Source organism: Hordeum vulgare, chromosome 1H, assembly GCF_904849725.1.
Source record: "Hordeum vulgare subsp. vulgare chromosome 1H, MorexV3_pseudomolecules_assembly, whole genome shotgun sequence".
NCBI lineage: Eukaryota > Viridiplantae > Streptophyta > Magnoliopsida > Poales > Poaceae > Hordeum > Hordeum vulgare.
In genome coordinates this window covers 493,737,171-493,753,437 of record NC_058518.1, presented here as the reverse complement: position 1 = coordinate 493,753,437, position 16,267 = coordinate 493,737,171, and the positions used below count along the sequence as shown (strand labels likewise).

At 45.6% G+C, this 16,267-nt stretch overlaps 1 protein-coding gene across 1 annotated transcript; it reads left to right on the top strand.

Annotated features, from left to right (window-relative positions):
• The first annotated feature begins 647 nt into the window (after positions 1-647).
• Positions 648-5,310, top strand: LOC123449348 (CRM-domain containing factor CFM3, chloroplastic/mitochondrial). The gene is made up of 9 exons (XM_045126551.1): positions 648-1,496; positions 1,632-2,109; positions 2,205-2,335; positions 2,959-3,303; positions 3,541-3,697; positions 3,779-4,071; positions 4,153-4,212; positions 4,647-4,724; positions 4,816-5,310. The coding sequence occupies exons 1-9, from the start codon at positions 762-764 to the stop codon at positions 4,876-4,878; spliced, it is 2,340 nt and encodes a 779-aa protein (XP_044982486.1). The 5' UTR covers positions 648-761; the 3' UTR covers positions 4,879-5,310.
• Positions 5,311-16,267: the final 10,957 nt, after the last annotated feature.

Below are 16,267 nucleotides of genomic sequence, written 5' to 3'. Positions count from 1 at the left end.
TTTTGGGGACGAGACTTTCAAAGAGAAATGCGAGACTTGGTGTCACGAGGTGCTTCGGTTGGCTATCATCTCTTCAACAAAGATTAGCATCCCAAAAAGGTGTGGACTTAGGATACATCTGTCATGTCCTTTACTTTAATCATTTCCTTTTCGGAGCCTCATATCGTGGTCCTTGTCACTTATTTGCGTGTTTACTTGGTGTATCTAGCTACCTTGCTTGTTTGAGCTCGCCATTTTAGAGTGCCACTTAGTTGCACTTTTAGAGACCCTATTACTCCATAACTCCCGAAAACCGACGAAGAAAGTTAAGATGGGTACTCTCGTATTTTCTCATCCCTTTCATATCCTTTAAACAAGTGTCATGTTGTAAGCCTTCAACGTGGGCGTCACACCGAAATCCAATCCCTCGAGCGTAAAAATGGTTCGTAAAAAATCATGAAATCCTATATTAACCTTACAAATCAAACGGCATTTGCATGAAACCATTTCTAAGAGTTTATATCCCGAAAGTTTATTTAATTGAAATTGTTTCAAATCAAAGAGACATCCCACTGCCCACGTCGCAACAGGTTGGCATGCTCAAACCCGTTTATACAAAAGTCCACCAAAAGCCCAGACCCGCTAGAAAAATATCCCCATCCACCTTATCCGCCACCGAACCGAGCCGGCCCAAAACCTCTCTCACCCCCATCCATGGCGCCACCGCGGTAACCCAAACCCCCACCACCCACGCGGGTCAACCAACCACGACCACCGCCACCATGGCGCTCTCCGAGCTCCCCCTGCATCACTCCTTCCGCCTCTCCTCCCGCCCCCTCCTCCCGCTCCGCCTCCTCTCGCTGTCCCGCCCCGCCTCCTCCTCCTCCGCCTCCCCCACCGCCGCCGCCGCCGCTGCCCCCTCCTCTTCCGGCCGCAACCGCGCCCCGCCCGCCCCCAGCCGCGGCGGCGCGCCATGGATGCAGAAGTGGGCCCCGGCCGACCCCTCCGCGCCCGCGCCCGCCCCCTCCCCCGGCCACGCGCCGTCCACCTCCATCGACCGCATCGTCCACCGCCTCCGCAACCTCGGCCTCGGCACCGACGACGACGAGCCCTCCTCCGCCGCGGTATCCGCCCCGCTCGACGGCAGGGAGCGCCTCGGCGACCTGCTCGACCGCAGCTGGGCGCGCCCCGACCGCCAGTTCGCCGCGTCCGGCCTCGACGAGGCCGTCCTCCCGTGGGAGAGGGACCGGGAGAGCGACGGCGAGGAGGTGGACGGGGTCAAGAGGAAGCGGGTCAGGGCGCCCTCGCTCGCGGAGCTCACCATGGACGACGTCGAGCTGCGCCGCCTTCGGGGCATGGGCATGACTCTCAAGGACCGCATCACCGTGCCCAAGGCCGGGGTCACGCAGGCCATCACCGAAAAGATCCACGACGCCTGGAGGAAGTCCGAGCTGGTCCGTCTCAAGTTCCACGAGGACCTCGCCAACGACATGAAGACTGCCCATGAGCTTGTCGAGGTACTCTGCCCCTGCATTATCAAATAAACTATAATGCAGCACCAGGAATCTTCAGTCTCATTATTGGTTGTGGCGATTGGACTTTCAATCTTCCGTTTGTTCCAGTGAATTTGATGTTCAGTCTTTATTGATCAGCGACGAACAGGAGGATTGATCATATGGAGGGCTGGGAGTGTCATGGTTGTCTACCGCGGGAGCAATTACACTAGGCCTCTGAAATCTCAAACTTTGGACGGTACCTCGTCACCAAGGAAGCAGGAAGATAGTGCATTGTTCATCCCCAATGGCTCGAGCACCGTTGAGAATGATAATCAGGGGAAGGATCTAGCTGCTCAACATGATAATGCACCCATACTGGATCTGCACAATACAGAGGACATGACGGAAGAGGAGCTGGAGTTCAATCAAATGCTTGATGAGCTGGGCCCTCGCTTTGTGGATTGGTGGGGAACGGGAATTTTACCTGTGGATGCCGATTTGCTGCCTCAGACAATTCCAGGTTATAAGGCGCCATTTCGAGTTCTTCCAACTGGAATGCGTACAAGCCTTACCAACTCGGAGCTGACTAATTTGCGGAAGTTAGCAAGGAACCTCCCTTGTCATTTTGCTCTAGGTATTGCTTTTCGATAGTGCGAATATCATTTCCTCATCGTGGCTTTTAATGTTGGCATCAAGCACCTGCTTATAGCTTCCTAACTTTCATTGAAGGGAGAAACCGGAATCATCAAGGCTTGGCCGCGGCTATTGTTAAGCTTTGGGAGAAGAGTTTGGTGGTGAAAATAGCTGTCAAACGTGGAATCCAGAACACAAATAATAAGCTAATGTCAGACGAAATAAAGGTTTGGATACCATCTTATTGTTATTCCCTCTCATTCATAGGCATGACTACTTCGTAAAAGTTATATCGATGGACCTTGGAAACACTTGTTCTTATCAGACTGTATTTTGTCCTTAGTATCTAAGCTGAGTCCCAACTGAATATCATCTAAAGACTTTTAAGGCATGAATAAGTGCAACTAATGTACTGTCCAAGACATGTTTCAGTGAGTTCAGTCTCTTATGAAATTTATATTTTTACTACCAAAGCAATTAGCAATGTCAAGAGTTCCTAAAAATCACCACCAGAATTCAGCACAAGTAAACATTTAGAAAGGATTAACCCATGCCCAGCACTTACTGAATCGTAAAATATTAGCAGTAAAATTGTGTTACACACAATAGAACTTGCTTCCTGGATCCTGTACCAATGAAGCACTCTTTACTAACGAAGTGTTCTCATAGAGCATCATGCTTCAATAAGAGCATCTTTGAGAACTTGCACGCTTTAGCATTATATTCCCATGTTACTGTTTATATTGAGTTCAAAAGCATGTTTCCGAAGATCATTTTCGTACTTCTATAATTTTGTAGCTTCTACAAACTCTCATGCATTTGCTAATGTTTCCCGATTTTGTACATCCAGAACCTAACAGGGGGTACCCTGCTCCTTCGAAATAAATATTACATTGTCATATATCGTGGAAAGGACTTCCTCCCAACATCTGTTGCTGCCGCCTTGGCTGAAAGAGAGGAGTTGACAAAAGATATCCAGAATCTAGAGGAGCAGAGAAGATCCATTTCCATTGAACACTCTCCGGAGGATGGTTTTGAAGGGCATGCTCTCGTAGGAACCCTTGCTGAATTTCAGGAGGCGCAGGCCCGTTGGGGAAGAAATGTAACTTCTAAGGAGCAACAAGAGATGAAAGAAGCATCTTTTAGATCAGAAAAGGAAAAACTTTTCAGAAGACTCGAACACAAGCTTTCCATTGTAAGCAATTTATATATTTTGTTCTTTGATAACTGTAGCTTCAGAGGGAAAAATGGGCTTCCAAGTAAATCGGAATATTTTATTTTCAGTGTACATTTCATTGTATTGAAATGTTTATTTTGTACTGCTCTTGTAATTATGAAGTTGAGTTTGCTTATCTTTTAGGTATGCTAGTGTGACATAATCTTGTTACCTTACTTATTCGTTCTTCCTTTTATTTCTTCTTTAAATATACAGGCTCAAGCAAAAATACATAGAGCAGGGAAGTTATTATCGAAGATTGAAGCTTCTATGGTCCTCGCGAACCCATCCGATGACCGAGAAATGATCACAGCCGAGGAAAGATCTGTTTTCCGTAGAATTGGTCTGAAAATGAAAGCATATTTGCCTGTTGGTAAGTTTCGTGGACAATCACCTTGGAACATGCTTAACCATTTCTATTGAGTAATTGGTTTATTCTCTTTATTTGTACTAGGAATCCGTGGTGTCTTCGATGGCGTCATTGAAAATATGCACTTGCACTGGAAGCACAGGGAAGTTGTCAAATTGATTACAAAGCAAAAGACCTTGGCGTTTGTTGAGGAGACAGCACGACTTCTAGAGTACGAGAGTGGTGGTATACTAGTTGCGATCGAAAGAGTTCCCAAGGGTCACGCACTTATTTTTTACCGTGGAAAGAATTATAGGAGGCCTATTAACATAAGGCCTAGAAATCTCTTAACAAAGGCTAAGGCGTTGAAACGTGCAGTTGCAATGCAACGCCATGAGGTAAGTTCACCTATATTAGGTTGCCATAAAAGAATGAACTTCCTTATCTTTCAACTCATGACTTGTCATGCACTCATGCAGGCCCTCAGCCAGCATATAGACCAATTGGAAATCAATATGAAGCAGATGAAGCGTGATTTGGTATGTAATTTTTCTATACAACAAAATTACTCTATGTCCATTAAGAGGGTATGTTCACGTTAGGCCATACTCCCCCTGCCCATAACTGGCTTACCGTCTCATCAAAATTTAGTAATTTGTTGTTTGAGTTGTAGAAAAGACACATCATTGTTATATAAAGGAAGATTTGCACACTGGCTTCCAAGCCATGTTCATATTCACTTGTGCACTGCATAAGGTTTTGGAGCAACATAAATTGCATAAAACTAGAGTCAGTGAGGCAGATGACTATACTTACACTAGTACTCCCTCCGTCTCAAAATAAGTGTCTCAACTTTGTACTAAGCTTGAGACAGTTATTTTGGGACGGAGGGAGTATTATGTATCCTATCTGTCTTCCTAGTACATCTTGTTCATCGATTGATGATGCCCTGATGTGATGTGAAACAAAACAGGGCATGGAGGACTACGATGAAGAGGGCGGGGATGGATCAGATTCAGAAAGTGAAGACGATACAGCAGGCTATGATGAGGTAATCATTACATATCCTATCGTATCATGTCTTCCTAGTACATCTTGTTCATTGGTCAATGGTGTCCTGATGTTCACGTGGAACAAATTAGGGTATGGAGGACTACGATAAAGAGGAAGAGGATGAATCAGACTCGGAAGATGAAGACAACTAGGTGGAATCGCACGCTTTGCCACGGCAGTGATTTTTTTTTAGATGTTCAGACAGTCTGTTTTGTCTGTTCACAGTATGGACTAGATGGTCCCCAACAATAGAGCAATATAGAGTTTATGGTGCGTGGTTTCATCTTCACATAGCAGCCTCAGCAGTACACAAGAGGATCAACTTCAACCACTGGTCGTGCGGTCATGTCCTTCTCTTGGTCGCTATGTCGAGAGGCCTGGTCTGAAGCCTGTGTATGTTTGGTGTGAAGCAACATCCAGAGCGAAAGTGCTCACATCAATAGGCTGCTGCAAGTCTGATAGATGGATCGCTTCCCAGTTGGGACTCTCATGATTAGCCTTTGTAGGATCTGTACAAACACTTGGTATAGCTCGTTCTTGAAGAACCATTTCTGTGTGGACATAGGGTTCCTTTATCGTACTTATTACTATGTACTCCCTTATTATGTACTCCCTCTGTACCTCAATATTTGTTGTTGGGGAGAACCAACAACAAATATTATGGAACAGAGGGAATCTCCCCTAATAATAAAGTGCGCAGCGCTTTTGTCGTCCGTCGTGGCATTTTTACAAAAACACTACTCGCTTTTCCGGTATTCAACCCGCAGTATGTTTCTAAGTTAAAAACGTTTCGGATTTACATAACACCCTCCCCCCCCTCCCTGGCTTATCCATTCCCGTCGGAGGGGCCTTCTCGCCGGCGACGAGCGAGGAGGCGATGGGCCGTCGACTGCCCGACGACGACGTTTGGAGGCGATGGGCCGGAGACGTACTGGCGACGACGCGCTGAGGTGGAGAGGGCTGCGGCGACGCGGTCTCCTTCCCCCTTCTCTGTCTTCTCCGGCGACCCCAGCTCCACCTCCAGCCGAAGCTCTAGAGGAGAGGAGAGGAGACATAGGGATGGCTGCGTCAGCGGTGCTGGCGCTGCTGGCGTCGGCGTTGGCGGGGGCGGCGGCGACATCGTCCACCAGGATGACCAGGCCCCCAAGATCCGCGGATGCTCCAACGACTTCGTCCTCGTAAGCCCCCTCTCCTCTCCTCTCCTCTTCTTTCCCCCTTCCCCTTATCCTTCATAGGCTCAATTTCAATTCCATCGCGCCAGGTACCGATTCCCCACTCCATTACTACTACTACCTATCTATCCAGGGTTAGTCAGCTCATCATCCATAGATTGGGGAATCGAAATCGAAATGGACCTCATCGCACTTAGCTGAAATGGATTGGATTACATCACCTTATCTTATCAAATCCATAGATTGTTCCGTGGGTAGGGTACTCCTCCTCCGACTGCTCTGAATCTTTCTTTAGACAAATCAGCACTCTGAGACAAGCCTTGACTTTCTCAATCCCAACACACGCCAATACGCTCACTCCATCTGTCTTGTCTTGGTTCATAAGGTCAAAGTGCAAACCTGGGTGGGCGGCCACGAGGGCGAGGAGTTCGTCGGTGTCGGCGCACGCTTCGGCCCCAAGATCGTCTCCAAGGAGAAGAGGCCACCAGGGAGCACAATGTGTGAATCATATGCTAGCTGTTGGATGGTATTTCTGGTGGTAGTTTTAGATAACTAGCAAATGAAAGGGTTTCTCATAATTCATTGGATATAGACCAGCTGTGTCAATTACATATAGTTGATTGTAAATGACTATTTTAAATGAAATGTAATATTTTTATTATTTTATTTCCACAAATATGAGATTCCATCAAGCACTGCACTGATTCGGTTTTTTTTCGACAAATATGGGCTTCAGATTGTTGTCTCCTTGAGTGTGTGCGGGATGTATAAGCACAAAAATAGTGCAAAAAATTACAAATAAAATGTAATATATCACAACAAAAATGTTTCCCTTTTGAAAAAAAAATCTTGAATTTGTATTTTAGAAAACATTAGAACAGTGCTTTCTTGTAAGAAATACCAGGAACATTGCAAAAATAATTACAAATGAAATGTAATATTGCCAGCGGAGGGATGAATGGCAAGGGGCAGCCACCATTGGAGGTACATCGAGAGCTCAACTCCACAAGGATGGAAGGGAGGGGGTGGTCACCATTGGAATGAGGGGAATGACGGGAACAAAGTGAAGAGATAAGGACAACTTTTTTTTCTTTGAGAAGAAGATGAGGATAACGTTTTTTTCAAAGAAGATGAGCAAAGTGTTTCAGAGGACACGCTTTGTGTATCGTGCGGAGGCTTGGTGTCTATGCTCAGAGCAGCTCACTCGCAAGAGCTTAGCAAGTTGTGCAAAAAATAATTTAAAATATATATTGTTCAATTTATTTTTTGAAAATATGTTGTACACAAAAATGCTATTACCCATAAAAAACAAAACATTATTACCATTCAATAAAAATGATAATTATTATTAAAAAAGTAATCCAATTTTTATGTAAGCATTACATTATATTTTAAAACTTTAAAAGGAACTCCTTTCGTCCAAAAATAGATGTCTTACATTTAACATTATAATTTATATTTAACATTTAATGACAAAACAAATAGGTTCTCTATTTTTTTTAACCCAGTGCAACGCACGGGCTTTTGTACTGGTACTAGCCCATATTACCTTCACCAGAACCAGGAAGAGGAACCTGCAAGTCTAAAATCTGGAAGGGGAGTGAGGGCTGAGCTCCTAGCCCAGTAAAACACAGAATGATATTTTTCTTGTGAATGTTTGACAGGGAACAAATGCCATGCAAAAAAATCTTTAGGGATCTTGGTAAGTGTAAACACGGTTAGGTGAAATCTTTCAAAAACAATCCCAAGTTGAGCATTTTGAACTCAGTCGGTCGAATCTACAGGGGGCAAAATAATAATCTATGGATTTGTCTCAGTGAAAAGGGTGGTGGGCAAGATAACTGAACGTTCTAAATGCAGATTGAACTCACACAGGGAAGCTCGTGGCAATACGTTCCCCGCTCCATCAAGCACCCCTGCAGGGGCAGGGCTCAAGGGTTATCTGCTGGCCCCGATCAGATCATATCCGATCCTAGATGTTGCGACATGCTTTTTTCTTTCTGATGAAAAACGGAGACGACAACGGAGCGGATAAGCGGGGTGGCCACGGATCACAAGATCAACTGCCTACTGTCTACTAATACACGGCAGGTGCTCCTCCGCAATTGATTTTGTATCGGTGTCTACTGACGGCAGCGCTTATCAGTACCTGCAATGGAGAGAAGACAAGACGGGTCGGAGCACAAGAGAGGGGCAGCACAGCGCATCAGTGTCTAGTGTCTAGTAATACACGGCAGTGCTCCTCCTCCTACCCATCGTCGGGCTTCAACTTTGAGAGGGAGGGAGCCAGGCAGGGACATGCCAACGCATCCACTCATCGGCGTCAACAACATATACTAAGACCGGCCTCATCCGGATCATATGTAGTTGACCGGTTCCATCAAGCTTTGTCTTCATCTTGTTGTTGCTACTCTCTGTCTTGTCTTAAGTATGATATAATAATATAATGCGCGCCCCTCTTTCCATGCACTTTCTTCCACTTTGGAGAGTCAATGGTGTTCTTAACTGGATGATTCCTCCTCCAAAATAAATTAAACATATGCGTACGAGCTGTCGTTGATAGGCGATTTTGCTATTTCTTGCTTAACTAACTGGCCAATCATTTCCGACCGGAGTCTTGGCCGCGCATTTTATATACTTAGAGCATTTCTAGTCGTAAAAGTCAAAACTTTTTGAGGCAACAAACTTGTTAGCTGTCAGATGCCCTAAAACTAAATATCTTGAAAACACAAGCAAGTTGCGGCTGATACAGGGAGTATGAACCAAATCGTTATAGTAGCAACAAGTTGCCAAGCTTCTTGTTGTTTTTTTTCCTCTGGGCTTGCATCTCATACATCTGCACTTGCTTCTCTCGCTACATGTGTACTCCCTTCGTTTTAAAATAAGTGACTTAAAATGATTCAACTTTGTATTAATTTTAATACAAAGTTGAGTCATTTATTTTGGGACTGATGGAGTATAATGTTATGAGTTATGGGTTTTATATAACTAATTACAAAATAAAGGGGTTTTTGTTACGGCCACCACAAGCCAAGAAATAGCGCTTGGGATTCCTGGGCGCGTCAAATCTTCTTTGACGAGCACCCAGGCGCTCGCCGGATTTGCGGGCTCATCGTCGCCGACGATGTACGCTTTGCACATGGATTCAAAGCTGGCGCGGCGTGGCGCGGAATGTTCAAATATGCTCAAAGTTTACTCCTTGGACACGAAATTTAGTCCAATGGATAGCTTTTTGAGGGATGAAAAGTGATATTTTTAGGGAGTTATGTGCTTAGCGGATCTGCTAGCTAGGGCACTTTCTCTCAAATATACTAGCTTTTAGGGCATTTGCTAGAGGTTCCCGTCGGACCTTCTGTTTTTGGGTGAGTCCCCGCCGTCAGACCGACATGGCAGGCGTCCCGAGCTCCTCCTCATATTTAGGCTGGATATGAGGGGTACCGATCAGCCCGGGCGTTTGAGAGGCCGACCGAGTCGATTTTTTGTGACCGATTAGTGACCGGGCGACCTTCCCGAACGTTTGAGTGAGGAATTAGGGGCCGGCTGTAGGTGCTTTCATACCCCTTCCCCGTCAAAAAAAGCCCACCACTCTCTCGTGCCACTAGAAGAAGGAAGAGGAGAAGAACCCATTCAGAAGAAGAAGTGCCCAAACTATAGCCCTTGTAGAGTGAATTTCGCCAGCATTCTCGACCCCTTCGTGGCATGTGAACGTCGCGTTAGATGAGCCTTGATCATTTTTTTTTTCTTGTGGATCATCTATCATATGCACTATCTAGCTCTTGCACATCATCTAGTGTCGATCAATCATCGTTAGCCACATGTAAGGAAGAAGAAAGAAGAAAGAAGTAAAAAAGAACGATGGGAGGCTTCCATATGTGTCGAGTTGATTTGTGGGACTAAGAGCATCTCTAGCAGATCCCATATAAGGCCGACCCGTAGAACCCGTTTACAGATCGCGGAAAAACGATTTTGCGGGTTGGCGCGGGTGTAGGCAGAATCAGACCCCGTAAAATAGACCCGTAAAAAAGAATATTCTCTGAATATATGGATTTTAGCCCCCCTTTTTTCTGGTTGTCCTCTTCCTCACATCAATTTGAAATTGGCACATATTGTAGGACAGGGTGTCCACCGGCGAACGAGCGGACAAGGAAGGTGCGGGGCAGACGTCGGCAAACGAGCAAACAAGGAAGACGTGGGGCAGCCGTCAGCGGACGGGCGGCCAGGTCGGGGCGGACAGCAGCCGGACTCCTCCGCGAGCTAGAGCTAGCTAGCTCGTTCAAATCGATTCAGCCAGAGCTAGCTAGCGCCGTTGGAATCGAGTCGATTCAACTAGAGTTAGCTAGCTACCTAGCTAGGGCCGTTTGAATCGAATCGATTAGCTAGCTAGCTCCTTCATCACGAGAGCCGCAGCCGGGCATGGCCAGTGGGCGCGGTGACCGGGGCGGACGGTCAGCGGGCGCGGCGACCGGGGCGGATGGCCAACGGGTGGGGGACGGGCGGACGGGAGTAAGCCATAAAGGTTCCGATGGCAGTTGGACTTCCGCCAACGGTCTTTCGTGTATATAAGTCGCCCTCGGGTTGCCTCCGAAATCCTTATTTTCACGGGGTTTGAAGGGGATGTTTTCAATGTCCCTTAAAAAAATTACAGGTCACAGCCCGATACGGAGTCTTATCTGGCAGCTTTTTTCGCATGGACCCGTATTTTGACGGTTATTTTACGGGTTGAGAAATTATACGGGGTCTGTTAAAGATGTTCTAAGTTTGGCGAATATACTAGCTGAGAAAATATTTAATCCTCAAAAATAAATTGGAATAGAAAGAAAGTTTGAGGGATTAAGTTTAGGGCATTTGCTAGAGATGCTTCTACTACAGTGTAAAGTAAACAACTACAGTACTCTACGGATTAGTACAACCAGAAAGAGGTTATGATCCCCTGAGAAGGATAATCTACACTATAGCATACATTTATCTTTTGCTAGTTACCAACCAGCTAAAAGCTAAATCGGCCACGCTAGCTCCAACTTGCTTCAAAAGCTTTTCATTCTTAATAGATGAGTTCCAGTGTTTGCTCGACACTTGAGGGAGTGATGGCCATGGTTAACTAGGCAAGGCAAAGGGACGGTCGTCACAAGCCATTAGCAACCTCCACATATATATATTCTACTCCTCGAGACACGCTTGGCTTAGCTGCTTTGCATCGATGCACACATACATATACTAGCATAACACTGGACACTTGTCAGATAAATATTGCTATTTCGAGGGCATGACGGTGCTTACAAAATCATAAATTAGTGGCTTCAACTGCAGCCCGCACGCGTGCGTGACACCGATCAACCGATCGTTTAGCTAGTTAAGTACTCGAAAGAAGGAAAATATCCACAACTTTTTTGCCATCTTAGCCATGCTGATTAACCGAATGATGCATGCCTGATAGAGACATGAGACTTGGATATGGACCGGAAATTTAGCCGATCAAGATTATTTTGTTCGGCGTGCTTGTCGTTAACAAGAGCTTTCACCATCCCCTCAAATAATAAAAATGGGAAACGAAGAGCTGCTTTCAGCAAGTGGAAGTTAGGGTAGATGCTATACATTGCTACGTCGAACATGTTCATCTATCCTGGATATCTACGCCCGTCTCCGGCCTCTGAATTTTGCAGTGGCTAGATATCAAGTAACACTTCTGAGCTCGGTGTGATTCAGCTCGCAAATCATAAATGAAGATATAATTGGCAAATGACGACGCGCCATATATGTACCAGGGTTGAGCAAGGATTCAAAATTTCAACGAAATCTCTGAATTTCGGTTGGTATCCAAAAGAAAATGTATATCCTTCGAAATTTTGGGTCAGATTGAATCTAATTTCAAACAAAATTCAATCAGGCCAAATTTCACTAAGATTCAGTAATTTGTATTGATAAAAACCCAAAAGAAACTTTGGAATTTCTGAAATTTCGGATATCTCTATGATGATTGAAGATTTTTCTTTGTTGACCAAAAGAGAGGCTACCCTCTCCTATTCATTTAGAGAGATGATTGAAGCTTTTATGTTATCAAAATTTAAAACCTTGGAACAAACGCCCCGAACGCTGACACTTCCGTGAAAATGCGTGTGTGGTTGAACTGAAGGTTACTCTTTGACACTTGCACGGTTGGGACACCTTGACTTCAGTCAAAGAATATCATGCTCCCATCGCGAAGGAGGAGGAGAAAAGAAAGGAGGAAATCATTCAAGATGGTGAGAGAGAAAAGACCATTTATAGGTAAAACTAATAATTAGTTTTTTGCCAAACGGTCACGATTGATCCACACATCACACTCGTACTCTAACCACATGCAAACTTGCTTGAAAAATACTCCATCCGTTTCTAAATATAAAGTTTTTAAGAGATTTTATTAAATGTCTATAAACGAAACAAAATGAATGGATATACGTTCTAAAATATGTATATATATATACACGTATGTAGTCCATTAATTAAATTTTAAAATACTTATATTTAAGAACGAAGGTAGTATTTGAGGCTTCGCCGACAGGCGTGCATGCACCCTGCATCCTGCTGAACGAGCACGTGTGCGCAACACCACTTGAAAGAAACACAAGTACACAAACAGTGGACACACGCACCGTGCACGCTTGACTCACACAACAAGTGAGGCTGGAACAACTAGTAGCTCCGTAGCACGACTCATTTTCATGTTTCTGAATCGTGTCTCCGTGATAGGCACATGAGCGGGTCGACGATCTTTGCTTGCCGTGGACACTTTGATTCCATTCGGTATTGGACTGGCCGAGCAAAACGAATTGGACCGTAAGAAAAAAAGACAGAATCATTGTACTTCTTTTTTCTGGCGACGCCTGCCTGCCTGCCTGCCTTTTAGCACGTCTATGGCTATGGCCGAAAGGCAGCGCATGCATAAATACCATGCACCATATATATATTCTCTACTGACAAAAACACCCAAGCCTAGCTACATCCGTGATCGCATCATATCTCTCTTTTTTGCATTATATATGAGATCAGATCCGGTGTAGCAGTGCTGAATTTCCACAGGAATTTGGCACTTCCTTAGTAAACAAATATAAGAATATTTAAATAAGTAAAGTAGTTATCTAAATACTCTTATATTTGTTTATAGGGATACTAGTTTTTCGCCGAAAAACACAAATATTTCCAATGCCGAAAATAGTGAAGATTTTGGATTATGCGTTTCGGCACAAAGTAGTTCTTTATTAATCTGTTGTGGACATCAATGCTTTCCCTCCATAATTTCTAACGACCGAAAACCGAATCATCGCCCTTCGGCTTTTTATTGACGTGGATAGCTAGGATCATTTAGATACCCTCCACCTCGTAAAGGTCAAATATAAAAGTTAAGCAATACATACCTTGCAGGTATTTTGTCAAACACCTTATGGGTGCCGAGCTACAAACGGGCGTCGGGTGTTGTTCGTCGGAGAAACGGAGCGCTCGAGGGGCGGCAACGAGGAGACTGGGTAGAGGAAGCAGCGGCGGCCACCGGGAGCAACAGGGGGCGCTGGTGAGAAGCGGGGGAAGCGTCGACGGGAGGAGCGGGAGAGATCCGACGATTGGTGGTTCGTGCGCGAGTTTGGTTTGTCCAGCGTGCTGGAGCGGACGCATTAAATAAGCTGCGCGGCGTAGATTTTCCCGCGTGTGGCATTATAGCGTAGCTGCTGGAACGCTGTTTTCATCTGCATGCGCTACATGACATTTTTTAGACGCGTGGCTTATGTAACGATTTTGTTGAAGATGTGTTTATAGTTACATAATTAATTGACGACAGTTTTAACGTACACCTTGTGAGTTTGTGCCCTGTCTATCCATATTAGATTGCCTCCAGGGTCCAAGTTGCAGGGCATTTTGACCTGGCTTGGGTGTTATTCACTTGCATTTGCATAGTTGATGGCTCTCCCCTCCTTTTTTTCTTCCGCTTGTCCCTCCAGATCTTGATACCGTGCTAGATATGCCCAATCTAGTTTCTAGCCAAGTTTTTCGTGCTCTACGTCGCCCATTCGCAGATGTACATATATGCGGAACTGGTTGACAGGATCAAACATAGCACGAATTAATGGGCTATAAAAGCATGCACATCGAGGTATCAACAAATTGTTGGAGAGGTATCAATAAATCACCAAAGTCTTTCATTTGTGCCACCAGAATTATCAAATGTTGTCCGCGTAACGGACGCTGCTTCTCGCAAGTGCGCTGTTTTTGTGGGCCCTCAAAAGGTCAACATGCACAAGTCCTCCTGGCATCTCTCGTCTTGCCACTTGCATCAATTTCCTAATATTCCATCTTTTAGAAGGATTTTATTTATTTTGTCGTCACCATGCAAATAAATAATATTCCCTGCATTAGAAATTAACCACGGTACATCTATAAATAAGCAGTGGCGGCCACCGGGAGCAGCAGGGGTGAGCTGGGGAGAGGCGGGGGAAGCGTCGACGGGAGGAGCGAGCGAGATCCGACGATTGGTGGTTCGTGCGCGAGTTTGGTTTGTCCAGCGTACTGGAGCGGACACAGTAAATAAGCTGCGCGGCGTAGATTTTCCCGCGTGTGGCACTATAGCGTAGCTGCTGGAACGTTGTTTTCGTCTGCATGCGCTACATGACATTTTTTAGACGTGTGGCTTATGTAGCGACTCTGTTGAAGATGTGTTTATAGTAGCACAATTAATTAACGACAGTTTTAACGTACACCTTCTGAGTTTATGCCCTGTCTATCCATATTAGATTGCCTCCAGGGTCCAAGTTGCAGGGCATTTTGACCTGGCTTGGGTGTTATTCGCTTGCATTTGCATAGTTGATGGCTCTCCCCTCCTTTTTCCTTCCGCTTGTCCCTCCAGATCTTGATACCGTGCTAGATATGCCCAATCTGGTTTCTAGCCAAGTTTTTCGTGCTCTACGTCGCCCATTCGCAGATGTACATAGTATATGCGGATCTGGTTGACAGGATCAAACACAGCACGAATGGGCTATAAAAGCATGCACGGCGAGGTATCAACAAATTGTTGGAGAGGTATCAACAAATCACCAAAGTCTTCCATTTGTGCCACCAGAATTTTCACATGTTTGTCCGCGTAACGGACGCTGCCTCTCGCAAGTGCCCTGTTTTTGTGGGCCCTCGAAAGGTCAACATGCACAAGTCCTCGTGGCATCTCTCGTCTTGCCACTTGCATCAATTTCCTATTATTCCATCTTTTAGGATGGTTTTATTTTTTTCGTAGCCACCGTGCAAATAAATAATATTCCTTGCATTAGAAAGGGAATTAACCACGGTACTACTCCTCCCGCAAAAAAAACAGTACTAAAAGAAACCCACGGTGCTCGTGCTCCAAAACACACCGGCTCGGACCACCAGCAGTGCAAAGAGAGAATTGGGGACTTGTCTTGCGTAGGAGAACGCATGGACATGGTCGAGAGGCCGGCTAATTTTTTTTTAATATTGCATTTTTTATTCTTTTTGAAAAATAATGCACCGATTCGAAAATTTTCAAGAATAAGCCTGCCTCGACCACTGTGAAGCCGATTGGAGGATGCCGGCTTTGGTGCGGCCGACAGGAAGCAGTCGGCCGGGCCTAGGCCGATTAGTGGCTCTCGGCCACATGGGAGCCGACTAGTGGCCAGGCCACTGCCTGTCGGCCTTGGGGAAGCCGATAAGGCTATCGGCCTAGGCGTGGCCGACTAGTGGCCACGAGCCAGCCCGAGCCCGCCCCTTCCCCCCTCTCCTTGTTCCTCCTTCCTCTTTCTTCCTTCTCCCTTCTCCCATTCTACCTTATCTCCTTTCTCTCTTTCTTCTCCTTCCTTCTCCCCCCACACAAAAAATCTTCCATTTCCACGTTTTGAACCGTACTTTTATTGTCTAAGGAGGAGGGCATCCAAACTATCCGTCTCACTCGCGATGGAATTTTTTATTTTCAACGTTAGCTATTTTCCCGACTCCATTTCCCGCCCATATTCCCCCAATCGGCCACGCCATTTCGTTCCCTCCTCCGTTGCCGCCAATATTTTCACGTCTTCATTCCCGCCAAATTTTTCGCACCACCTTTCCCGCCAAATTTTGCCCGTTTCTTTTCCCGCCAACTTTTTACCCTCTTATTTCCCGCCAAATCTTTCCCGCCTCATTTCCCTCCTCGTTTTCCCGCCATCTTCCTGGTCATCTAAGTCTATAAAAGGAGGCATTGGACTGCCTTCCTCCATCATCCAGCCTCACTTGAGAACACTAGCACTGCCTTCCTCCATCATCCAGTCAATATGAGTTTGCCTTGCTCGGATCAGAGCATCAGGCCTAAGAAAATGCAGAGTGTGAGTTTGCCTCGGGGTGTGGAAGCAGTTCGATGTTGGTG